This window comes from Narcine bancroftii, chromosome 3, assembly GCF_036971445.1.
Source record: "Narcine bancroftii isolate sNarBan1 chromosome 3, sNarBan1.hap1, whole genome shotgun sequence".
Classification (NCBI taxonomy): domain Eukaryota; kingdom Metazoa; phylum Chordata; class Chondrichthyes; order Torpediniformes; family Narcinidae; genus Narcine; species Narcine bancroftii.
The window spans coordinates 263930890-263956964 of NC_091471.1; the positions used below are offsets into that span (position 1 = coordinate 263930890).

Here is a 26075-nt window from a genome sequence, read left to right on the forward strand (position 1 = left end):
TTTTCCTTGATGCCAATACCATTTTCTTAGCTTGTTCTGTCTTAAGCTGCCATGCTAGAATTTTGTGCGTTTTTTCCCCTAGTTCATAATATTTCTGTTTTGTCTTCATTATGTTCTTCTCCACCTTGTATGTTTGTAGTGTTTCATATTTTATTTTTTTATCTGCCAATTCTCTTCTTTTAGTTGTATCTTCCTTCATTGCTAATTCTTTTTCTCTATTTACTATTACCCTTTCCAACTGCTCTGTTTCCTGATTATAGTCCTTCTTCATCTTGGTTACATAACTTATTATTTGCCCTCTAATGAACGCTTTCATTGCATCCCATAGTATAAACTTATCTTTCACTGATTCCGTATTTATTTCAAAGTACATTTTAATTTGTCTTTCAATTAATTCTCTAAAATCCTGCCTTTTAAGTAGCATGGAGTTTAATCTCCATCCATACATTCTTGGAGGGATGTCCTCTAACTCTATTGTCAATATCAAGGGTGAATGGTCCGATAATATTCTAGCTTTATATTCTGTTTTTCTTACGCTATCTTGCATACGAGCTGATAACAGAAATAGGTCTATTCTTGAGTACATTTTATGTCTACCCGAATAATATGAATATTCCTTTTCCTTTGGGTGTTGTTTCCTCCATATATCCAAAAGTTGCATTTCTTGCATCGATTTAATTATAAATTTGGTTACTTTGTTCTTTCTGTTAATTTTTTCCCAGTTTTATCCATATTTGAATCTAAATTAAGGTTGAAATCCCCTTGCGTATCTGCTATCTTCAAAAAAAAATATCTTGCATAAACTTCTGATCTTCTTCGTTAGGTGAATATACATTGAGTAGATTCCAAAACTCCGAATATATCTGACATTTTATCATTACATATCTCCCTGCTGGATCTATTATTTCCTCTTCTATTTTAATTGGTACATTTTTACCAATTAATATAGCTACTCCTCTTGCTTTTGAATTATTCGACGCTGATGTTACATGTCCTACACAATCTCTCTTTAATTTCTTGTGCTCCAATTCAGTTAAATGTGTTTCTTGCACAAATGCTATATCAATTTTTTTTTCAGTAAATTTAGCAGTTTCTTCCTTTTGATTTGGTTATGTATTCCGTTAATATTTAAAGTCATATAGTTCAACGTAGCCATTTCATACTTTGTTTATCTTCCCTTTCCGTTTCTCCATCATCACCTTTCCTTCTTATCCATTTCTGCTTTCTTGTTTTGAACACTTTATAAGACATTTCTAAAACATCAAACATTTTCCTTATTCTCCTATTTAAAACTTCTTTAACCCCATTCTCCCCTCCCCCTCCTGAGTTGCCCTTTATCCGTTGTCGGGCAACCACATCTCCCCTCTCCATTTGGATTTGCGAATTCACTCGCAAACGTCAACTGATTTTGCAGTGACCGTAACTCCTCCCCACCTAGCCCCCCCCCGGAAAAGATTTCAATTTTCATATGTAACTAAGGTCACTCTTTTAATTCCCTCCTTATTCCCTTTCATTCCCTTATTAATTCTTATCTATACTCTATATATTTTCCTCTAAATACGGATACATTCATGTATACACACACATCTATATCTATTTATATATATATATCTTTGGCTTGGCTTCGCGGACAAAGATTTATGGAGGGGGTAAAAGTCCACGTCAGCTGCAGGCTCGTTTGTGGCTGACAAGTCCGATGCGGGACAGGCAGACACGGTTGCAGCGGCTGCAGGGGAAAATTGGTTGGTTGGGGTTGGGTGTTGGGTTTTTCCTCCTTTGCCTTTTGTCAGTGAGGTGGGCTCTGCGGTCTTCTTCAAAGGAGGTTGCTGCCCGCCAAACTGTGAGGCGCCAAGATGCACGGTTTGAGGCGATATCAGCCCACTGGCGGTGGTCAATGTGGCAGGCACCAAGAGATTTCTTTAGGCAGTCCTTGTACCTTTTCTTTGGTGCACCTCTGTCACGGTGGCCAGTGGAGAGCTCGCCATATAACACGATCTTGGGAAGACGATGGTCCTCCATTCTGGAGACGTGACCCATCCAGCGCAGCTGGATCTTCAGCAGCGTGGACTCGATGCTGTCGACCTCTGCCATCTCGAGTACTTTGACGTTAGGGATGAAAGCGCTCCAATGGATGTTGAGGATGGAGTGGAGACAACGCTGGTGGAAGCGTTCTAGGAGCCGTAGATGATGCCGGTTCCTCAACATGATTATCCAACTGCATGAAAACCAACAAGGTCGGGTCAGATACAGCAATGAGCTCTCTGAACCCTTCTCCATTAACAATGGCGTGAAGCAAGGCTGTGTTCTCGCACCAACCCTCTTTTCAATCTTCTTCAGCATGATGCTGAACCAAGCCATGAAAGACCCCAACAATGAAGACGCTGTTTACATCCGGTACCGCACGGATGGCAGTCTCTTCAATCTGAGGCGCCTGCAAGCTCACACCAAGACACAATAGAAACTTGTCCGTGAACTACTCTTTGCAGACGATGCCGCTTTAGTTGCCCATTCAGAGCCAGCTCTTCAGCGCTTGACGTCCTGCTTTGCGGAAACTGCCAAAATGTTTGGCCTGGAAGTCAGCCTGAAGAAAACTGAGGTCCTCCATCAGCCAGCTCCCCACCATGACTACCAGCCCCCCCACATCTCCATCGGGCACACAAAACTCAAAACGGTCAACCAGTTTACCTATGTCGGCTGCACCATTTCATCAGATGCAAGGATCGACAATGAGATAGACAACAGACTCGCCAAGGCAAATAGCGCCTTTGGAAGACTACACAAAAGAGTCTGGAAAAACAACCAACTGAAAAACCTCACAAAGATAAGCGTATACAGAGCCGTTGTCATACCCACACTCCTGTTCGGCTCCGAATCATGGGTCCTCTATATATATATATATATATATATATATACACATATACCCATATACACACATACATATAGTTCGTGGTCATTTTTACTCTCATTACATGTCTTCATCTCTCTGCTTGTTTTGTAGTTGTTCTGCAAATTTTCGTGCTTCCTCTGGATCCGAGAATAGTCTGTTTTGTTGCCCTGGAATAACTATTTTAAGTACCGCTGGGTACTTTAACATAAATTTATATCCTTTTTTCCATAAGATCGTTTTTGCTGTATTGAACTCCTTCCTCTTCTTCAGGAGTTCAAAATTTATGTCTGGATAGAAAATAATTTTTTGACCTTTGTATTCCAGTGGCTTTTTGTCTTCTCTTATTTTCTTCATTGCTTTCTCCAATATATTTTCTCTTGTTGTATATCTTAAGAATTTTACTAGAATGGATCTTGGTTTTTGTTGTGGTTGTGGTTTAGGGGCTAATGTTCTGTGTTCTTTCTATTTCCATTTCTTCCTGTAGTTCTGGTCTTCCTAGGACCCTGGGGATCCAATCTTTTATAAATTCTCTCATATTCTTGCCTTCTTCATCTTCCTTAAGGCCCACTATCTTTATATTATTTCTTCTATTATAGTTTTCCATTATATCTATCTTCTGAGCTAACAGCTCCTGTATCTCTTTAACTTTTTTATTAGATTCTTCTAATTTCTCTTTTAAGTCCTATTTCCATTTCTACGATTATTTCTCATTTTTCCAAATTATCCACTCTTTTTCCTATCTCTGATATGACCATTTCTATTTTATTCATTTTTTCTTCTGCATTCTTAATTCTTCTTTTTATCTCATTAAATTCTTGTAATTGCCATTCTTTCACTGATTCCATATATTCTTTAAAAAAAAATATATCCATTGTCTTGCCTTTCTCTTCTTCTTCCATTTCTTTCTGTTCTTCTTCTTCTTCTTCCTCCTATGGGTTGACCATCTGTTGTTTTCTTGTTTTCTTTTTACCCTCTTCTTTTTTGTTGTCGTTATTTTCTGTGTTCTGCACCTGCTGCTGTGTTGCAGGTGTCTCTCTCAGCTGTGGAGATCGCAAGGAGTCGCCCATGTGCGGTTGCGCACTTTTGCTTGGCTCTGTGAGCCATTTTTGTAGTCCCGAGCCCGGGACTTCCACTGACCTGAGGGAGCGGGCTTCTCTCTCCGCGGCGGGCCTCCTCGGACAGGTTAAGGCCTTCACCTTCTTCTTCCGACATTCTTTCTTCTTCTCTTCTTCCCGTTGTTTTCGACTTTTCTCTCTTCGCTGCCATTTTCTTCTCACTTTTATTTTTACTTCGTTTTAAATTTTAATCTTGTACCTTTCTGTTTTGTGGGGCTTTTTTTTAACTTTTCCGGATAGGGCTGGAATTCCATGACCGGCCACTACTCCATCACGTGACTCCTCCCAATTTGTCCTTCAAGTATGATTTCAGTTGGTAGTATGCCAACACTGTATCGTGAGTTATATTATATTTATCCTTCATTTGTTTAAAGGATAATAATTTATTTCCCGAAAAGCAATTTCTCCCATTCTCTAAAGGAAAGGTTATCTATTGTAAAAGGGATTAGCTAATTTTGCGTCAGTATTAGTTTTGGTAGTTGGTAATTTGTTTTATTCCTTTCTACATGAATCTTCTTCCAAATATTGAGCAGATGATGTAATACTGGAGAATTCCTACGTTGTACCAATTTTTCATCCCATTTATATTGTATATGTTCAGGTATCTTCTCCTCTATTTTATCTAGTTCTAATCTAGTCCAATCTGGCTTTTCCCTTGTTTGATAAAAATCTGATAGGTATCTTAATTGTGCGGCTCTATAATTATTTTTAAAGTTTGGCAGTTGTAAGCCTCCTTGTATATACCATTCTGTTAATTTATCTAGTGCTATCCTCGGTTTCCCCCCTTTCCATAAAAATTTCCTTATTATTTTCTTTAACTCCTTGAAGAATTTCTCTGTCAAGTGTATTGGCAATGCCTGAAATAGGTATTGTATCCTTGGGAAAATGTTCATTTTAATACAGTTTATCCTTCCTATTAGTGTTAGTGGTAAGTCTTTCCAATGCTCTAAGTCGTCCTGTAATTTTTTCATAAGTGGATAATAAATGAGTTGATATAGATGGCCGAGGTTTTTATTTATTTGTATACCTAGGTATCGCATTACTTGCATTTGCCATCTGAATGGTGATTCTTTCTTAAATTTTGAGAAATCCGCATTATTCATTGGCATTGCTTCACTTTTATTTGCGTTAATCTTGTATCCCGACACTTCTCCATATTCCTTCAATTTCTTATGTAATTCTTTTATTGATATTTCTGGTTCTGTTAAGTATACTATAACGTCATCTGCAAATAAACTGATTTTATATTCCTTGTCTTTTATTTGTATCCCTTTTATTTTATTTTCTGTTCTTATCAGTTCTGCTAGTGGTTCTATGGCTAACCCGGACAATAAGGGTGTTAGTGGGCATCCCTGCCTTGTTGATCTGCTTGAGTTAAATTGTTTTGATATATATCCATTTACTGTCACTTTCACCAATGGCCCGTTATATAATGCTTTAATCCAACTAATATATTTCTCTGGTAAGCTGAATTTTTGTAGTACTTTGAATAAATAATTCCATTCTACTCTGTCAAAGGCCTTCTCTGCGTCTCAAGCAACCGCTACTAAATTTACAAATATTGTCTATTGTTTGTCTTTTTTTAATAAATCCAGTTTGGTCTAGATTTACTATTTTTGGTACTTAGTCGGCTAATCTGTTTGCTAATAGTTTAGCTATTATCTTATAATCTGTGTTAAGTAAAGATATTGGTCTATATGACGCTGGTGCGAGTGGATCTTTAACTTGCTTTGGTATTACTGTAATTATTGCTGTTTTGCATGAATCTGGTAAGCTTTGTGTTTTATCAATCTGGTTGATTACTTCCAGGAGGGGAGGAATTAATAAATCTTTAAATGTTTTATAGAATTCTATTGGGAATCCATCCTCTCCTGGTGTTTTATTATTTGGTAATTTTTTTATTATCTCTTGTATTTCTACTATTTCAAATGGTTCTGTTAATTTATTTTGTTCCTCTATTTGTAATTTTGGTAGTTCAATTTTAGTTAAAAATTCATCTATTTTGTCTTCTTTCCCTTCGTTTTCAGTTTGGTATAATTGTTCATAGAATACTCTAAAGTTTTTATTGATCTCCGTTGGATTATATGTGATTTGTTTGTCTTTTTTCCTTGATGCCAATACCATTTTCTTAGCTTGTTCTGTCTTAAGCTGCCACGCTAGAATTTTGTGCGTTTTTTCTCCTAGTTCATAATATTTCTGTTTTGTCTTCATTATGTTCTTCTCCACCTTATATGTTTGTAGTGTTTCATATTTTATTTTTTTATCTGCCAATTCTCTTCTTTTAGTTGTGTCTTCCTTCATTGCTAATTCTTTTTCTATGTTTGCTATTTCCCTTTCCAACTGCTCTGTTTCCTAATTGTAGTCCTTCTTCATCTTGGTTACATAACTTATTATTTGCCCTCTGATCAATGCTTTCATTGCATCCCATAGTATAAACTTATCTTTCACTGATTCCGTATTTATTTCAAAGTATATTTTAATTTGTCTTTCAATTAATTCTCTAAAATCCTGTCTTTTAAGTAGCATGGAGTTTAATCTCCATCTATACATTCTTGGAGAGATGTCCTCTAACTCTATTGTCAATATCAGGGGTGAGTGGTCCGATAATATTCTAGCTTTATATTCTGTTTTTCTTACGTTATCTTGCATACGAGCTGATAACAGAAATAGGTCTATTCTTGAGTACGTTTTATGTCTACCCGAATAATATGAATATTCCTTTTCCTTTGGGTCTTGTTTCCTCCATATATCCAAAAGTTGCATTTCTTGCATCGATTTAATTATAAATTTGGTTACTTTGTTCTTTCTGTTAATTTTTTTCCCAGTTTTATCTATGTTTGAATCCAAATTAAGGTTGAAATCCCCTCCTATTTGTATGTTCCCTTGCGGTGGTCTGCTATCTTCAAAAAAATATCTTGCATAAATTTTTGATCTTCTTAGTTAGGTGAATATACATTGAGTAAGTTCCAAAACTCCGAATATATCTGACATTTTATCATTACATATCTCCCTGCTGGATCTATTATTTCCTCTTCTATTTTAATTGGTACATTTTTACTGATTAATATAGCTACTCCTCTAGCTTTTGAATTATATGACGCTGCTGTTACATGTCTTATCCAATCTCTCTTTAATTTCTTGTGCTCCACTTCAGTTAAGTGTGTTTCTTGCACGAATGCTATATCATTTTTTTCTTTTTTCAGTTAAATTTAGCAGTTTCTTCCCTTTGATTTGGTTATGTATTCCATTAATATTTAAAGTCATATAGTTCAACATAGCCATTTCATACTTTGTTTATCTTCCCTTTCCGTTTCTCCATCATCACCTTTCCTTCTTATCCATTTCTGCTTTCTTTTTTTGAACACTTTATAAGACAACATTTCTCAAATATAAAACATTTCCCTTATTCTCTTATCTAAAATTTCTTTAACCCCCACTATCCCCTCCCATTCCTGAGTTGCCCTTTATCCCTTGTCGGGCAACCACATCTCCCCACTCCATTTGGATTTGCAAATTCACTCGCAAGTGTCAACTGATTTCGCAGTGACCATAACTCTTCCCCACCCAGCCCCCTCAGAAAATATTTTAATTTTCATATACAACAAAGGTCACTCTCTTAATTCCCCCCATATTTCCTTTCTTCCCTTTTTTTCCCTTCTTAGTTCTTACCTATATTCTATTTTTTCTTATATATACATTCACACATACACATACACACACACACATATATATATATCTACATACACACATACATATAGTTTGTGGTCATTTTTGTTCTCGTTACATATCTTCCTCTCTCTGTCTGTTTTGTAGTTGTTCTGCAAATTTTCTTGCTTCCTCCGGATCGATAAATAGTCTGTTTTGCTGCCCTGGAATAACTATTTTAAGTACCGCTGGATACTTTAGCATAAATTTATATCCTTTCTTCCATAGGATCGTTTTTGCTGCATTAAACTCCTTCCTCTTCTTCAGGAGTTCAAAACTTATATCTGGATAGAAAAAAAAATTTTGACCTTTGTATTCCAGTGGTTTTTTGTCTTCTCTTATGTTCCTCATTGCTTTCTCCAATATATTTTCTCTTGTTGTATATCTTAAGAATTTTACTAGAATGGATCTTGGTTTTTGTTGTGGTTGTGGTTTAGGGGCTAATGTTCTGTGTGCCCTTTCTATTTCCATTTCTTCCTGTAGTTCTGGTCTTCCTAGGACCCTGGGATTCCATTCTTTTATAAATTCTCTCATATTCTTGCCTTCTTCATCTTCCTTAAGGCCCACTATCTTTATATTGTTTCTTCTAGTATAATTTTCCATTATATCTATCTTCTGAGCTAACAGCTCTTGTGTCTCTTTTAACTTTTTTTATCAGATTCTTCTAATTTTTAAAAAAAGTCATCTACTTCCATTTCTACGGCTGTTTCTCGTTCTTCCACCTTGTCCACTCTTTTTCCTATATCTGACATGATCATCTCTAATCTATTCATTTTTTTCTTCTGTACTTTTTACTCTTCTTTTTATTTCACTGAATTCTTGTGATTGCCATTCTTTTACTGATTCCATTTATTCTTTAAAAAAAAATATCCATTGTCTTGCCCTTCCCTTCATCTTCCATTTCTCTGTGTTCTTCCTCTTCTTCTTCTGAGTCCACTCCAGGATCTGTGTCCTTTACCTCTGTCTCTTCTGGTTTTCTTGTTGGTTTGTTTGTTTTATTTTGTTGGGTATTTTTGGTCTTCTTATTTTTATTAGAAGTGTCTTGCTGCTGGTCTTCTTCCTCTGGGTTGGTCATCTGTTGTTTCTTTAATTTCTTTTTACTCTCTTCTTTCTTGCTCTCGTTATTTTCTGTGTTTTCCTCTTGTTGTTGTGTTGTGGCTGTCATTCTCAGCTGTGGAGATCGACTCCTCAGCTGGTCCCCCCCTCCCGTCAGTGTTATTTTTGTCTTGCGCGGTTGCGCACTTTTGCTTGGCTCTGTGAGCCATTTTTGTAGTCCCGAGTTCGGGGACTTCAACTGACCTTAGGGAGCGGGCTTCTCTCTCCGCAGCGGGCCTCCTCGGACAGGTAAGGCCTTCACCTTCTTCTTCCGACGTCCTTTCTTCTTCTCTTCTTCCTGTTGCTTTTGACTTTTCTTTTTTCGCTGCCATTTTCTCCACACCTTTATTTTCACTTCTGTTTGTGCCTTCGTTTTTTCACTGTCTTTATTTTACTTTTCTGGAGAGGGCTGGAGTTCCCTGACCGGCCACTACTCCATCACGTGACTCCTCCCTTTTTCACCATTGACTCATCCTGGAGGTTAACCTAAAAACACAATGCTAAAGAAACTCAGGAGGTCAAACAGTATCCTTTATATAGCAAAGGTAAAAACATATAACCAACGTTCAGGCTTGAATCAAGGTATGTAAAAATGTCGGCAGGCATCTGAATAAAAGAGTGATGTGGGGGGTGGTGGAGGCTTGAGGCAAGGCAGGTAACAAGTGGGGAAGTGAGGGAGGGAGATAGCAGCAATCAAGGGGAGGAGGGATGGCTAGGCGAATAGAGAGGAAAACGGGGAGAATGAGAACAGATTAGCAGAAACTGGAAAAGTCGATGTTACTGCATTTGGCTGGACAGTGCTCAGATGAAAAAAATCAAGGTTTTGTTCGTCCAATTTGCTGGTGGTTTTGGTGCGATAGTATACAGGGCCATGGATGTAGAGAAGACCACAAAGGGAGCACCAGATGCAGCAAATCAAGGCACAAAGGGAGCATTGGAAGTAGTAAATCAAGAGTGGCTGCAGGACATGCCACTCTTGCACCCACACCTCCTCTCTCACAACAGTCTGGGGCCCCAAACAGGCCTTTCAAGCAAAGCAACACTTCACTTGTGTATTTTTTTCCCTCGCAGTCTGGGAGATCGCTTTGCTGAGCACCAGTGAGTGAGACTTCCCAGTAGTGAACCATTTCAGTTCTGTGTCACACTCCCATACTCACATGTCTGTCCATGGCCTTGGTCTACCAAGACCACCCATAAATTGGAGGAACAACACCTGATTTTCCATCTGGGCACTCTCTAGCCAGAAGGCATCAACATTGACTTTTCTGATTTCTGCTAACTTCTCCTCTCTCCCCCTCCTTCCACTTCCAGCTCTCCTTCCCTTCCCTCTCTATTCACCTAGCCATCCTCCTCCCCTTGCTTGATGCTGTGTCCTCCCTCATTTCTCCACCTATTAATTCCTGCCTTTGCAACCACACCTCCCCACCCCCCCCCTCAACTCTTGTTATTCAGATGCCTGCTGACATTTTTCAAGACGAAATGTCAGCCATTTATTTTTACCTTTTCTAGATAAAGGACATTGTTTGACCTGCTGAGTTTCTCCAGCATTGTGTTTTTACTTCAACCACAGTGTCTACAGATTTTCATGTTTTTCTTCAGGGTACCATGCATGAGAAATCTCAAGTCCCTTTGCACCTCAGAATTTTGAATTTTATCCCCATTTAAATATTAGTCTGCCCATCTATTTCTCTTTTTTAGACATACAGCACGGTAACAGACCCTTACAGCCCACGAGCCTGGGCTACCAATTGACCTACAAGCATGGGGAGTATGCACTAAACCCCTTACAGACAGCTCCGGGTCACTGGCGTTGTAACAGCATTGTGCTAACTGTGCTGCCCAAAGTGCATGATTGTACATTTTCCAATATTCTATTTCATCTGCCACCTCTTTGCCAATTCTCCTAATCTATCCAAGTCTCTCTGCAGCCTTTCCGTATCCTCAGCACCACCCGCCTACCATCTATTTTGGTATCATCTGCAAATTTAGCCACCACAAAGCATCTATACCATATATCCAAAACATTTATATACAACGTAAAAAGAAGGGCCCAACGTTAATCCTTGCAGAACACCACAAGTAATCAGCAGCCAACCAGATCATTCTTATTCTTCGTTTCCTGCCTGAACAGTCAATGCTCCACCTATGTAATTATGATAAAACATGTAGACTAGCACTTGAATATAGGCATCAAAGGATACATACCTCATCTGGGCAATGGATTATTGTAGAGGAGAAATGGGGTCAGCATGGAATGATGGACTAAATCTATGTTGTATGATTCTTTGACTATATCTGGAACTGAAAATTTCAAATGAATTAATATACTACCATTACAAAAACAATACAATAAATTGAGTGACAGACACAATCCTAGTTTTAATTTTCATTGTGAGCCATGTAGAAAAAGAAATTGAAAACACAATTTCCTTCATTTTCAACATACACAGAATCTTTGACAGGGACGAAGAGGATACCATACGGAATTCTGCTTCAAAGAGAATCTGCCCTACATGAGCAGAAATATTGAGCACCTACAGTGAGACAGAATTTCACCAAATACTGAGGCAAATCAAACATACTAACTAATCCCTGACTGAGATCAGCCACTGCTGGAGAAAGTAAATCTTTGTTTGAAAAATGTACTCGAGTTTTATTGAAATGCATGTACTAAACATTGTCCAACCCATACTTACTGCTTTACTGAGATCGTGAGGTAAATAAGCCCAGAAAGGGTTGACTGGATACAGTAATCTTTTGCATTTCCATGCATCTTTTCAGACAGCACGTGGACCATCCCATACTCAGACAGCACCTGCATTTTCATGGCAAAATACATTACAGTGGCAGATCCAAACATACCAAGAACAAATGGTGCCCGACAGTTTAACCCAGGCCCAGAACTTGATCAACTGCTGGAAAAACACAAAGTTACACGATGTTACCCTTCATACGAAAGAACGAAATTTCAAGTTCAATGAAGGAAAAGAGGGTCACGGACTGGGGTGGGGGGGGGCGAGGAGAGAGGGGGGGGGCGGGGGGGCGAGGGAGAGGGGGGGCGGACGGGGAGCGGGGAGAGGGGGGGGGGGGAGGGAGAGGGGGGGCGGGCGGGCGAGGGGAGAGGGGGGCGGGCGGGGCGAGGGGAGAGGGGGGCGGGCGGGCGAGGGTAGAGGGGGGGCGGGCGGGCGAGGGGAGAGGGGGGGCGGGCGGGCGAGGGGAGAGGGGGGGCGGCGGGCGAGGGAGAGGGGGGGCGGGCGGGCGAGGGGAGAGGGGGGCGGGCGGGCGAGGGGAGAGGGGGGGCGGGCGGGCGAGGGAGAGGGGGGCGGGCGGGCGAGGGGAGAGGGGGGGCGGAGCGGGCGAGGGAGAGGGGGGGCGGGCGGGTGAGGGAGAGGGGGGGCGGGCGGGCGAGGGGAGAGGGGGGGCGGGCGGGCGAGGGGAGAGGGGGGTGCGGGCGGGCGAGGGGAGAGGGGGGCGGGCGGGCGAGGGGAGAGGGGGGGCGGGCGGGCGGGCGGGCGAGGGGAGAGGGCGGACGGGCGAGGGGAGAGGGGCGGACGGGGTGGGGGGTGAGGAGAGAGGGGGCGGACGGGGTGGGGGCGGACGGGGTGGGGGGCGGACGGGGTGGGGGGCGGACGGGGGTGGGGGGCGGACGGGGTGGGGGGCGGACGGGGTGGGGGGCGGACGGGGTGGGGGGCGGACGGGGTGGGGGGCGGACGGGTTGGGGGGCGGACGGGGTGGGGGGCGGACGGGGTGGGGGGCGGACGGGGGTGGGGGGGCGGACGGGGTGGGGGGGCGGACGGGGTGGGGGGCGGACGGGGTGGGGGCGGACGGGGTGTGGGGCGAGGAGAGAGGGGGCGGGCGGGGGGGGCGGGGTGAGCACTGAGGGGCGGGCGGGGTGGGGGGGCGGGGTGAGCACTGAGGGGCGGGCGGGGGGGGGCGGGGTGAGCACTGAGGGGCGGGCGGGGGGGGGCGGGGTGAGCACTGAGGGGCGGGCGGGGGGGCGGGGTGAGCACTGAGGGGCGGGCGGGGGGGGCGGGGTGAGCACTGAGGGGCGGGCGGGGGGGCGGGGTGAGCACTGAGGGGCGGACCGGGGGGGGTGAGCATTTTGGGGTGGGGGGTGGTGGGTTTCTGTCCCCTCTGCCAGCCCCGCGTTGCTGACCTGAGGGAGCTGCAGTGCGACCAGCAGCAGCCGCGCTCCCAGCGCCATCTTCCAGGCCGATCGGCAGCGCATTCGGGCCTCGCCTCCAGCCGTTCGACAGCAGCGACAAGGCGGCCCACCCCTTTACATCGTAACCTGCCGGCCGCCCAGTCCGAGCGCGGCGACGGGACGCCGAGAAGCGGTTACCGGAAGTCCGCGCGCCGGCGGGGTTGAAGGTCGCCGGGATTAAAGGTCGCAGGTGGCCGGCGCGATGGCGGTGAGTTGTGTTGGGCCCGTCCCTTGGCGGGCTTTGACCTTCATCTTGTGTCCTGCCGTTCTTGGCTCGCGTATTCGGGTGGCTGCGGCTCCCGGAGGGATGGATCCCCCCGGATCAGTGGTGTCGCCGCTGCCCCGCGGATCTGCAGGGTCTCAGCAGCTCGGCCTTGTTTGATTATTTCGCCTTTTCTGATATTTCTTCTGCATCTTTAAACGCAGGACAAGGAGAAGAAGAAGAAAGAGAGTATTCTCGACCTTTCTAAGTACATAGACAAAACAATCCGTGTGAAATTTCAAGGGGGGCGAGAAGGTATGGATTGATAATTTGCTCGTGTATGACTTTTGGATGAATGGCTTGATGTGATGTACTTTGAACTTGTTCTGCAAGTTCTTAGTCAGTTGCAAGGAGTTTGTTGGGGGCTCGGGCTCACATATGTTTGTGTGGATAGAGGATTAGCGAACCAATAACCAGGGAGAGTGTTACTCTGGTTGGTAATTAGTGGTGAGTGGAAACGCCAGGGATCAGTGGAAGACAGGGTGAGGGGGGGGCTCGTAACTTTGGGGAGGACACGAAGATTAGTGGGGTTGTGGATGGTCTGGAGCAGGGGTGGGGCAATTTTTTTAAATGTAGACATACAGCCATTTCGGCCCACGAGTCAGTTCCGCCCAATGAACCTACATCTCCTTCCCCCCCCCCCCCCCCCCCCCCCCGTAGTACTCGTGGTAAAAAGGTTGCCTACCCCTGTTGTCGGTTATGGAGGAACATTGATAGGATGCAGTGCTGGGCTGAGAAGTGACAGATGGAGTTTAACCTAGAAAAGTGTCTAGTGGTTTATTTCAGTAAGTAATAGGAGCAGTGTGGAGGAACTGAGAAATATTGGGGTCTGCGTCCGTAGAACACTTAGTGTGGTTAAAAAGGTGTTGGCCTTCAGCTCAAGAGCCATGAGGTAATGTTGCAGCTATATGACTCCTTAGTTACACCCCACTATGAATATTGGGTTCAGTTCTAGTCAACTCACTATAGAGAAGGTGCAGAGGAGATTTACAAGGATGCAGCCCAGATTGAGCATTGATTGTGTGAATGGCCAGAGGCATTTTTCCAGGGCTGAAATGGGTAACACTAGGAGCACGGTTTTAAAGTGCTAGGAGCAAGTATGTGGGGATGTAAATGTTTTTCAGAGTGGTGGATTCATGGAATGTGCTGCCACAATGGTGGTGAGGGATGTACCATGGGATAATTTAAGAAACTCTTCTCATGAAACTGAGAATGCAAGTTTTAAAATGTTTCATAACTCCAAAGGAAATGGGCCAATGACAATTTTTCTCAAGCCAAATATTTCAGTCACAATTGGGTAGAGAGCAACGATTCTCAACCTTCCCATCCAACTCACACACCACTTTAAGCAATCCCTTACTAATCACAGAACACTGATGGCATAGGGATTACTTAAAGTGGTATATGAGTGGAAAGAAAAAGGTTGAGAACCACTGATTTACTACATCCAGTTTTCCCGTTGTGGTCTCTTCTACATTGGATAGACTGGAAGATCGCTCTGTTGAGCACTTTGGCTCTGTCTTCTGCAATAGCATGGATCTCCCAGTGGCCTCCCATTTCAATTCCCCATCCCATTTCCTTGCTTACCTGATCTCGTACACTGACACCACCTGCAAATTGGAGGAACAATGCCTCGTCTTCCAACTGGGCACCGTCCAACTGGATGGCATTATTTTCGACTTCTAGCTTTTGTTGAAATCCGCCCCCCCCTCACTTCTTCCCATATTGCCTTCGCCCAGCTCTGTCTCTCCTTTCCCTGTCTCCTTTTGCACTAACATGATAAATTCTTACCTTGTCCCTTATCCTATTCAATTAGCACCTTTTGTAGTCTGGATTCCTCCCCCAACAAGCAGTTGTCTGAATTCTGAGATCTCCTGCTTCTGGCTCATTCTCCTTATTCCTTGAAGAAGGGCTGAGGCCTGAAACATTGGCAATATATCTTTGCTTTTTATTGATGCTCCAGCATTTCAGTGTATTTTTAACCACAATCACAGCTTCTGCAGACTTTTATGTTTCACTCAGATCTTGAGGCAGTAAGATAGTTAAACTTCTAACTTCTGCCTGGGATAATTGTACTATTTAATTAATTTAATAATTTATCGTACTCAAACTTTCTCCTGTTATCGTTATCTTTCAGTGTGACCATCCCCACCCCCTGAACACTCTTTCCATTGTAAGGCTGTCCACCATCTCCTTTAATGCATTTTATTTAAATTTTAAAAAAAATTTAGATGTACATAAAGCACGGTAACAGGTCCTTTTGGCCCATGAGCCCTTGCCATCCAATTGACCTATGTTTTGAATGGTGAGAGGCAACATACGTAGACACCGGGAGAATGTACAAATTCCTTATTTCCTGCCTTTCATCACTCATTGTAACAGCAAATTCTGTTCTCTGAACTTGGATGTCATTCATTTTCTTCTGAATTGCCTGTTTGATTTCTTGATTCCTCTACTTTTTCTCTTTAGTGGAAATGTTCTGTCTATTTTATTAAGTTTAATAATTTTAAAGCATTATTTGGTTAAAACCTAATCTACATTTTTCAAGATAAAAGGAAACCAATCTGCTCATCCAGTAACATTTAGCCATAAAACTCCCAGGCAATAACCCCATAGCCAACAAGAGTATTCACCAGCTCCCCATAACTGGTAGTGAGAGAGGATGGCTACATTCCATTCTTTTGTTATCAGTTTCAACATCCCTAAGGCATATAAGAAATTCCTTATTTGGCAAAGCATTAAAAAGACTATTGGGTAAGGAACATCACCCTCATTAATGAACTTTAAGAAGTATTTTCTGAATGTTCTGGAAAACTGGAGGTTCTGTCTATAATTGTAATCCACAAGGTAGACTCTTGGGGTGAGACTAGCTTTTTGTGGCAGTGCCTCTTGCTGTAATGGAGTTCTCACACTTTGCAAAGTGATTAAAAATGTGTTTTTGCATGTATTCTTTTGTTTTCAAAGAACCACTTTAACAACCTTGTCTTTCTGTGATATTATTTTTGTCAAGTGCCCCACCATCAATATCCTGGAGTTACCATTTCCAAAAAATTCAACTGGACCAGCCATGTTAATACGGTGGCTACAGGTTAAAGGATAGATATCCTGCACTGAGTGACTTGCATCCTGACACCCCCAAGACACTTTTGCCATCACAAGGCAATTTTAGGAGTGCAGTTCCATACTTTCCACTTCCCTAGATGAATACAGAGCCAACAATTCTCAAGATGCTCAACGCCATCTAGCACAGAGCTTGAACGGCACCCCATCAACTCTCTTAAATTTTAATATCTACCACCACTGGCTCACAGTGGTGTAACAAAGTACACCACAGTTACTCTGTAAGGTTATTGTAAAGCACCTCCCAAACATGTGCCTTCTCTTACCACGAAGGGCAGGGCATGGATGGGAACACCGCAACTTTGATTCCCCTCCTAGTTGCACACCATATTGATGTGGATATAGATTGCTGGTCCTTCATTGTCACTAGATCTCCCTACCAACTTCACTTTAGGAGAAGAACTCTAGCCCAATGAATAATATGTAATAAATGCTGGACTTGCCAGCAATACCTGCAAGCCATAAAATGAGTGAATAAAACTAATACCTATGTTAGTACAACTATGTTAAATATAAATTTAGACATACAGCATGGTAATAATCCCTTTCATGCTGCCCAAATACACCCAATTGAACTATACCCCAGTACGTTTTTGAACAGTGGGAGACCCTAGGGAAAACCCACGCAGAGACAGAGGGAATGTACAAACTCCTAACAGACAGCAAGGGATTTGAATCCCATTGTAGCAGTGTAGCGCTAACCATGCCATTGAAATTTATTTGCCAAAAAATATGACCATTCTGGACATGTATTGGATTTCTATCTACAATTTACCCAAAGGTAAAATGGCTAAAGTAGAAGTATGATGTTGGTGGCATAACTATTTGTCTCTTCCACAGCTAGCGGGATTTTGAAAGGGTTTGACCCACTCCTCAATCTTGTACTGGATGGAACTATAGAGTACGTGAGAGGTAAGAGAATGTCAATAAATGCTGCAGTATATTCAGCTGTTTCTTCCTTATAAAACTATAACTAAACAGACCCAGAAATACTGTATATATTCGTATAATCATCAATACCATTTAATAATCAACCCCCACCCACCCATTTTTTCTTTCTTTTCCAATCTTTTTATTATTATTATAATTTATAAACACATACAGTTCAAAGAGATATGAAAAATACATAGTAAATAACAAATTAATACAGAAATATTAAACAATAATATTGCAGAATAAAAATATATCATAAAAAATTTTTTAGATCAGTTTAGAGTATGAACTATCTCTTAAAAAAAATGATATAATTAATAAAAATATATAAAAAAAAGAGAGAAAAAAAACCCCAAAAAGGAAGAAAAAACAAATCTGAATTAAAAACTTTTAAAAAAAAACCTACCGACATAGCTAAACCACGCCGATCACTCCGATCTCATCTAGCAGCCCAATTATCATACATAATCATAAAAAGAAAACAGAGCCAGATCAATGGATTGAACATTGGCTGAAAGGGAGAGGCCAGAGAGTGGTAGTGGATAATTGTCTCAGGTTGGAGGCCGGTGATCAGTGGTGTGCCTCAAGGATCTGTATTGGGCCCATTGTTGTTCGTTATATACATTAATGATCTAGATGATGGGGTGGTGAATTGGATTAGTAAATATGCAGACGATACTAAGATAGGTGGAATAGTGGATAATGAAGAAGGTTTTCAAGGATTGCAGAGGGATTTGGGCTGCTTAGAAAAGTGGGCTGAAAAATGGCAGATGGAATTTAATGCTGATAAGTGTGAGGTGCTTCATTTTGGTAAGAAGAATCAGAATAGGACATACGTGGTAAATGGGAGAGCATTGAGTAATACAGAAGAGCAGAAAGATTTAGGAGTAACGGTACATCGTTCCCTGAAGGTAGAAACTCACGTGAATAGGGTGGTGAAGAAGGCTTTTAGTATGCTGGCCTTTATCAATCATTGCATGGAATATAGGAGTTGGGAGGTGATGTTGAGATTGTATAAGACGTTGGTGCAGCCTAATTTGGAGTTCTGTGTGCAGTTCTGGTCGCCTAATTATAGGAAGGATATAAACAGAGTGGAGAGAGTGCAGAGAAGGTTTACCAGAATGTTACCTGGGTTTAAGCATCTAGAGTATAGGGAGAGATTGGACAGATTAGGTCTTTATTCTTTGGAGCGTAGAAGGTTGAGAGGGGATTTGATAGAAGTATTTAAGATTATGAAAGGGATAGACAGAGTGGATGTGGATAGACTATTTCCGTTAAGAGGTGGAAAGATTAAAACAAGAGGACATGAGTTAAGAATTAAGGGGCAGAGGTTTAGAGGTAACATGAGGGGGATCTTCTTTACTCAGATAGTGGTAGCCGTGTGGAATGATCTTCCGGGAGAAATAATGGCGGCGGAGTCAATTGTATTATTTAAGAAAAGGTTGGACAGGTATATGGATGAGAAGAAGATGGAGGGTTATGGGCATTGTGCAGGGAGGTGGGACTAGAAAGGGGTGTTTGGTTCAGTGCGGACTAGAAGGGCCTAATGGCCTGTTTCCGTGCTGTAATTGTTATATGTTATATGTTATGGAACTCACCACAAATGAAAATATTGAATAAATGGTCGCCAGGTTAACTCAAACTTAGAAGGGGATTCATAGACAGAGTTTCTCCACCCATTTTTTGGTCTGTCTGAGCTCCTGATGCCCTGATTGCAGACTCTCTCTTAAGCCCCAGCTGCCCATCAGAGCTCCCAACGCCTCAATTGCAGACTCACCACCCGATCCCTGCCATCTGAGCTCCCGTCGCCTTGAACGACGCAGGTATAATAAGTTTCCCCATATCCAAAAAGCTTGAGACTGGTCGGTTTTTGGTTATTGGGTTTTTTCACTTAATGGAACCATGGTTTCAAGAAGCTCAGTTGCATCAGTAGAATACTTGTATCAGCGGTTAAACAACAACAAAAAAAAAGACTTTTCAAGCATGAAATAATGTTTTAATACATACCAAAAAACTTGATCTCTCCTTAAACAAAAAAGATGAATGCAGCACCAAACACTGTACAGTACACAAGAGCTCTCTTATCAAAATGGCACCAACAGAGCATCAGAGCCCCACATGGGGAAGTTGGGTGATCAGGTTTTTCAATTTGTGATATCATGTCAGCACCACAAAAAAAAGTTTGGCTCATGGATCATTTTAGTTAATGGAAGTTTCGATGAGGGGAAATGTACTTACCACAGTCAAAAGTACGACCCGGGTATAAGTCAACCCCACTCCCCCCCCCCCCCAACCAAAATGTAACCTGAAAAATTGGTCCAAAATACTCGACAATTACACGAGTATATTCTAGTAGTCATGACGCCCTCTTGGAGGATGTCATTCTATCCACGTTTTCAACACTTTTTTAAAAAAAATATATTTTTCACGCTATGAACCATGTTAACCAAAATACACACAAACATTTCCCTCTTGAATATACACAGTCATTTTCTCCCCTTTCCCCCCCTCCCACCCACTAAACGTTCAACATATATGATACATTAAACCCATTAAACAACGTCATCACACAATGAAAATAATCAAGAAAATTGTGTCATCTACTTTTACACACTGGGTCAGTTCATTTTGTCTTCTTCTCATTCTGTCATTTTAGGGGGTGGAGGTCCACGGTAGGCCCTCTCTGTTGTGTTCCATATACAGTTCCCAAATTTGTTCGAATACTGTGATGTTATTTCTTAAATTTATATGTTATTTTTTCCAATGGAATACATTTATTCATTTCTATGCACCATGCTGTCCTCTCAGGCTCTCTTCTGATTTCCAGGTTAACATTATACATTTTTTTGCTACAGCTAAGGCAATCATAATAAATCTTTTTTGTGCTCCATCCAAATCAAGTCCAAGTTCTTTACTTCTTATATTACTTAGAAGAAAGATCTCTGGATTTTTTGGTATGTTGCTTTTTGTGATTTTTATTTAATACCTGATTTAGATCTTCCCAAAACTTTTCCACTTTCTCACATGCCCAAATTGCATGTACTGTTGTTCCCGTTTCCTTCTTACAGCGAAAACATCTATCTGATACTGTTGAGTCCCATTTATTTAACTTTTGGGGCGTGGTGTATAGCCTGTGTAACCAATTATATTGTATCATGCGTAACATCGCATTTATTGTATTTCGCATAGTTCCGGACCATAGCTTTTCCCATTCTTCATTTTTTTATCTTTGTTTAGATCTTGTTCCCATTTTTGTTTGGGTTTACAGCGTATTTCATCATTCTCTTTCTCTTGCAGCTTGATGTACATGTTCATTATAAATCTTTTAATTATCATTGTGTCTGTAATCACATATTCAAAGCTGCTTCCTTCTGGTAACCTCAGCCTGCTTCCCAATTTGTCCTTCAAGTAGGTTTTCAGTTGGTGGTATGCAAACATTGTACTGTGAGTTATACCATATTTGTACTTCATTTGTTCAAAAGATAATAAATTGTTTCCCAAAAAACAATTTTCTATTCTTTTGATCCCTTTTCTCTCCCATTCTCTAAGGGAAAGGTTATCTATTGTGAAAGGGATTAGTTGATTTTGCGTCAGTAATAATTTTGGTAGTTGGTAATTTTATTTTTCCTTTCTATGTGAATCTTCTTCCAAATGTTGAGCAGATGGTGCAGTACTGGTGAACTTCTATGTTGCACCAGCTTTTCATCCCACTTATATAGTATATGTTCAGGTACCTTCTCCCCTATTTTATCCAGCTCTAATCTGGTCCAATCTGGTTTTTCCCTTGTTTGATAAAAATCTGATAGGTATCTTAATTGTGGTGCTCTATAATAATTCTTAAAGTTTGGTAGCTGTAAGCCCCCTTGTTTGTACCATTCTGTTAATTTATCTAGCGCTATCCTCGGTTTTCTCCCTTTCCATAAGAATTTCCTTATTATTTTCTTTAGCTCATTGAAGAATTTCTCTGTTAAGGGAATTGGTAACGATTTAAATAGTTATTGTATCCTTGGAAAAATATTCATTTTAATGCAATTTACCCTTCCTATCAGTGTTAGTGGTAAATCTTTACAATGTTCTAAGTCATCTTGTAATTTCTTCATTAATGGCTGATAATTTAATTTGTATAGATGGCCTAGATTATTATCTACTCTAATTCCTAGGTATCGGATTGCTTGTGTTTGTCATTTAAATGGTGATTCTTTCTTAAACTTATTCATTGGCATTGCTTCACTTTTATTTGCGTTGATCTTGTACCCCGATACTTCTCCATATTCCTTCAATTTCTTATGTAATTCTTTTATTGATATTTCTGGTTCTGTTAAGTATACTATGACATCATCTGCAAATAGACTGAATTTATATTCCTTCTCTTTTATTTTTATCCCTTTTATTTTATTTTCTGTTCTTATCACTTCTGTCAAGGGTTCTATAGCTAATGCGAACAGTGAGAGAGATAGTGGACATCCCTGCCTAGTTGACGTTTTCAACACATTTAAGCAAGTTAATTTGATGCAGATATATTGACAGGAGAAGGAATTTAGTATGTTGCTAAATTCTAGTGAGGTTTTCACTGTTAGTATGATGCCAGTCATTGGAACCATGTACTAATTGATTTGTAACTCAGGAATCCTATGAATACTAGAATGTAACATTGATCATCTTTCCAAAAAGAAAGAACTTGATATTATCTTGACCAAGTTTTACTCTAATTTGCCAGATAATATTGATGCTTGAGGAGATGATGATGTATTGAGATAGGGAAAAACTAGTATTAGCTGAGCTGCTGTAGTGAAAAGTTTTGCTTGAATTTGCCCAGAATGTGACAGCATGGTTGGAGTAGTGATGTGTAACGCCTTTACAGCGCCAGCGATTGGGACTGGTGTTTGAATTCAGTGCTGTTTGTATGTTCTCCTTGTGTCACATGGGCTTCCTCTGGGTGCAACAGTTTCCTCCCACTGTTCAAAATATACTGGGGAGGGGGGGTGGGGGTTGTAGGTCAATGGAGCAGCACGGGCTTGTGGGCCGAAATGGCCTGTTACCATGATGTAGGTCTAAATTTCTTTTGAAGTAAATGTTCTATATAATGCCTTGTGTGGTAAAGATGGATGTTTAGAAGATGGGTATAAATTGTGCTCATGATTTTCAGATCCAGATGACCAATACAAATTGACCGAAGACACCCGTCAACTTGGTTTGGTTGTATGCCGAGGAACTTCAGTTGTTCTAATTTGCCCACAAGATGGCATGGAGGCCATTCCAAACCCTTTCATCCAGCAGCAAGATGGTTAGCTTGGAAACATCACATCAACAGATCTCAGGATTTCAATTTGTTTTTATCCATTAGCTAACGCTGATGTGTTTGATGGGTCTTATAATATCACCAGCATGGGGAGGTTTCTAAATGTGCGAAACAGGATAAGTGGTTTGGCTGGCAAGCAAGAGATTGCACTCTTTTCTTTATTGTGTACAGGTCAATCATGAACTATTCTGATAGTGGCTCTATCACCAGTAATTGAGAAGTGGTGTATTTTCACGTGGTGATCTGTAATACAGAAATAAAGCTTGTTCAGTGCAACCAGCAAAAAATGCAGATACTGAATAATAGCACAAAATGCTGGGAATACCCAGCAAGTCGAGCAGCATTGGTGGAGAAAAGAAACAGTTAATGTTTCAGATTGATAACCTTTTTCAGGGTCATTGACCCAAACCGTTAATACCTTTTTTTGTCCATTTTGAGTATTTTCCAGACTTATTTCACAATGCTGAGCTCCCTATTGCAGTGGATCATACACTGCAAGCCCCAGGTGGATTTACCCAGCAACAATCACCAGTGAAAGACACCTTTTGTTACAAAAACCAGCTGATTTAGAAACCTACTTTGTACATTTCATTTGTGTTTATTTAAAATGAATTGATATTTCTGGAACCACCTTTTATTTTCTCAAGTAACTTTTTACTCTATTCTTTTTTTTAATAAAACTTGAAGTTATTCCAGATAATTGTGAATAACATTTCAGTAATTTGTGTTGGAGTCTTGCATAGAAATATCATTTAATGTAAGCCTCTTTAAAGATTTAATTTGTTCCCTTTATTTTTTGATGCTGAACATGGATGTAAAACATTGTCCAATGTTTACAATAAACTTTTGTTTTTCCAGTATTTGCTGTTGATTCTGTTTTATTTCTCCTCTTAAAGAATTTGTGGTAATGAAAAGGCTGATGCAAGTCTTGGAAAAGAATAGGCAATGTTTGGAGGATGGCACAAGAATGTTTTTTTAAACTGCAGTGTTGGGAAAATTGCTGAAAAAATTAGCATAATTACTGCCCATGAAGTCGTTCACACTGGACGCCATTTTAGACTGCAAATACCTGAGTGCAACAGTCCCGGTGGTTAGATGTGCCGTAGGTTGAATGACCAACAACAAAGGTTTCTGGTACGATTTACACCGCAGGCTTTCTCCAAAAAGTTGCAAGATAAATCACAGTGCTGGAATTGACTCAAAATTCCTGCACATTCCTTTTTAGACTCCCCGTGTAGCGGCAAAATTCCTTGATTGTACCATTACATGCCTGCGGACTAAAACCAATAAGGAAGATTAATAGTTGTGAAGGTCCCTGAGAATAAGGGGAGATTAATAATAATCTTACATTGAAGAGGCATTTAGATAGAAACATGAACAGGCAAGAAAATGGAGGATATAGATCATGGGCAGGCAGATGAGAGTTTGGATTAGCATAGATCAGTGAAGACGGTGCCTGTTATGTTCTAATTTAATTGAAAGGGTAAATGTGTTGACTGATTTAAAGGTCAGGAACTGTTTCGAGAAGCCATCTGTTTCAATTTAACTAAAATAGACATGACTACAAACTGAAACTAGTCCCTTCATGAGATAAAGGAACAATGGTGCAAAGTAACATTCTCTCATTCTCACTGGGGGAGTTCTTTGGCTTTGCTGGACATGAAAGTCTCAGATGCTCCATGTATTGAAAACTAAACAGCGTCCATCTGTTTGTGAGGTCAGAAATCGTTGGTCCATTTGAAATTCCATACTTCAACAGTGGCTTGCATCCTGGAGAGGGCACTCCAGCCACTACCAGAGGTGCAGTTTGACTGACAGTGGCCACACACAGTTTGTGACCAAATACTTGTTCATAATCTCCAGTAAAAGTTGAAATAAAGCAATGGAGAAAGTGATGGACAATTCTTGATACTTGCAAATTAAATTTTAATTAAAGTCTTTTATTCCAGATGAGGTGACATTCTGATTCCTTGACATGAAATTTAACCCTTTTAGAAATGGAACGGAACCTTTCATTAATTTTTACCTGTATAACTGGATTATGTGATATCAGCTCTATGGTTCCATTAAAATTCACAAATGTGTTTCTTCTGTTGCTCTACTAATAAATATTTGTAATTAAATTATAATTAATTAATGAATAATGAAGTATTTAACATTTAGTTTCCTTCAAAGTTGCAAAAATGACTGTTAATATTGTTTTTAATTATTTGTTAAGCTAATCTTTCATGGCCTACACATAAACCAAATTGTTTTATAGCCAATGAACATGATTACCGTTATCAGTAAAGTTTTTACAAACAACCAGATTAATGACTAATTTTGTTGAGGATAAAGTGCAGACTCAAATAACTTTTTCCTTGCTCTTTTGGGACCTTCTTATTCATCTGTTAGGATAGATTAAACTTTGCTTTTAACATTGCATTTAACAAAGACGCATTCTGACTGCAGCATTCCATCATCACTGCATTAAAGTATTAGTATGGATTATTTTGCTCAAATATGGACTATTATATGGTAACTGGCAGAAATTGCTGCTCTTGGCTTAATTCATTACAAGTTTATCAATATAGTAAAGTGCCAGAAAATTTAGTTTATTCTGTAGTGACTATTACACTTTAACCCTTACATTGGATGTAGAGAATGAACCAGCTTATTGACATTCCATCTGCCTCGGGGGTAGACTCAGAGGTGAAGTCGCTCCAACTCCTCCATAAAAGGAATGCCTCTGAATTTGGCTCCAAGGGGGAAGGGCTGATGATGACACGATGACGCCATCAGCCTGTGACCCAGGAGCGTGAATTTTAAAAAAACCCATAAGGTTAATAGGGGCTATTACATTGCGCAGGAAATCTGCCCGAGTCCTAAGACTGCTTGCACAGATCTCCACTAGTGCTCTTACTTGCTTTACTGTTATTATTTTCGAGTATAGGCTGCTTTCCCTTCTCGGCATGCAAGTTTGACGTCACAGTGGCGGGCGGCACTTCTGCACCACTCGACCTGCCTTATTCAGCTCTGGAAGACGGCTCCCGACTCAGCTCTGCGTAAAGACACTGCAGGGTCTTTATTATTGGTCGTCACCATAAAAGGTAAATTCGCCTTTTTTAAAAAAAAATGAGCCAGCTATAATGCAGGGTTTCAACATAAAAAGGGCTAGTGAGAGCAAACACAAGGTTGTCCTCCAGCTTTGCAATTTGCACATTCTTTTATCTACGTCCTCATGCACTAAATGCTCCTAATCACCACCAACCTTATAATCATGTTTACAGCTTCCCATCCTCATTATCACCCTGGTTTCCAACACAAAATGTTTTTTTCTCTTCCCACAGATGCAACCCGACCTGCTACATATTTCCAGTGTGCTTTTGTTTTTCAGCATGCGTTTTCTTTTAAATTTTCACTTACATTCTTGATGTTTGCACTACATGAGCAGGGGATTCCAAGTATCTCATGTA

At 40.8% G+C, this 26075-nt stretch overlaps 2 protein-coding genes across 3 annotated transcripts in view; one reads left to right on the top strand and one right to left on the bottom strand.

Annotated features, from left to right (window-relative positions):
• The window catches only part of LOC138758673 (signal peptide peptidase-like 2B), a 59622-nt gene extending 46413 nt beyond the window's left edge, over nt 1–13209 (bottom strand). The window contains 3 exon segments of the mRNA XM_069927959.1: nt 11499–11542; nt 11545–11617; nt 12959–13209. Coding sequence (XP_069784060.1) covers nt 11499–11542; nt 11545–11617; nt 12959–13030 — 189 coding nt within the window. The 5' untranslated portion in view covers nt 13031–13209.
• Nucleotides 12916–25705, top strand: lsm7 (LSM7 homolog, U6 small nuclear RNA and mRNA degradation associated). Of its 2 annotated transcripts, none has more exons than XM_069927961.1 (4): nt 12916–13214; nt 13433–13523; nt 17229–17300; nt 25553–25705. In XM_069927961.1, exons 1-4 carry the CDS (start codon nt 13209–13211, stop codon nt 25666–25668), a joined length of 285 nt encoding a protein of 94 aa, XP_069784062.1. In that variant the 5' UTR covers nt 12916–13208; the 3' UTR covers nt 25669–25705. The 2 variants fall into 2 exon arrangements, with proteins under 2 accessions (XP_069784062.1, XP_069784061.1); XM_069927960.1 differs by lacking the exon at nt 25553–25705 and adding an exon at nt 22468–23292.
• Nucleotides 25706–26075: the final 370 nt, after the last annotated feature.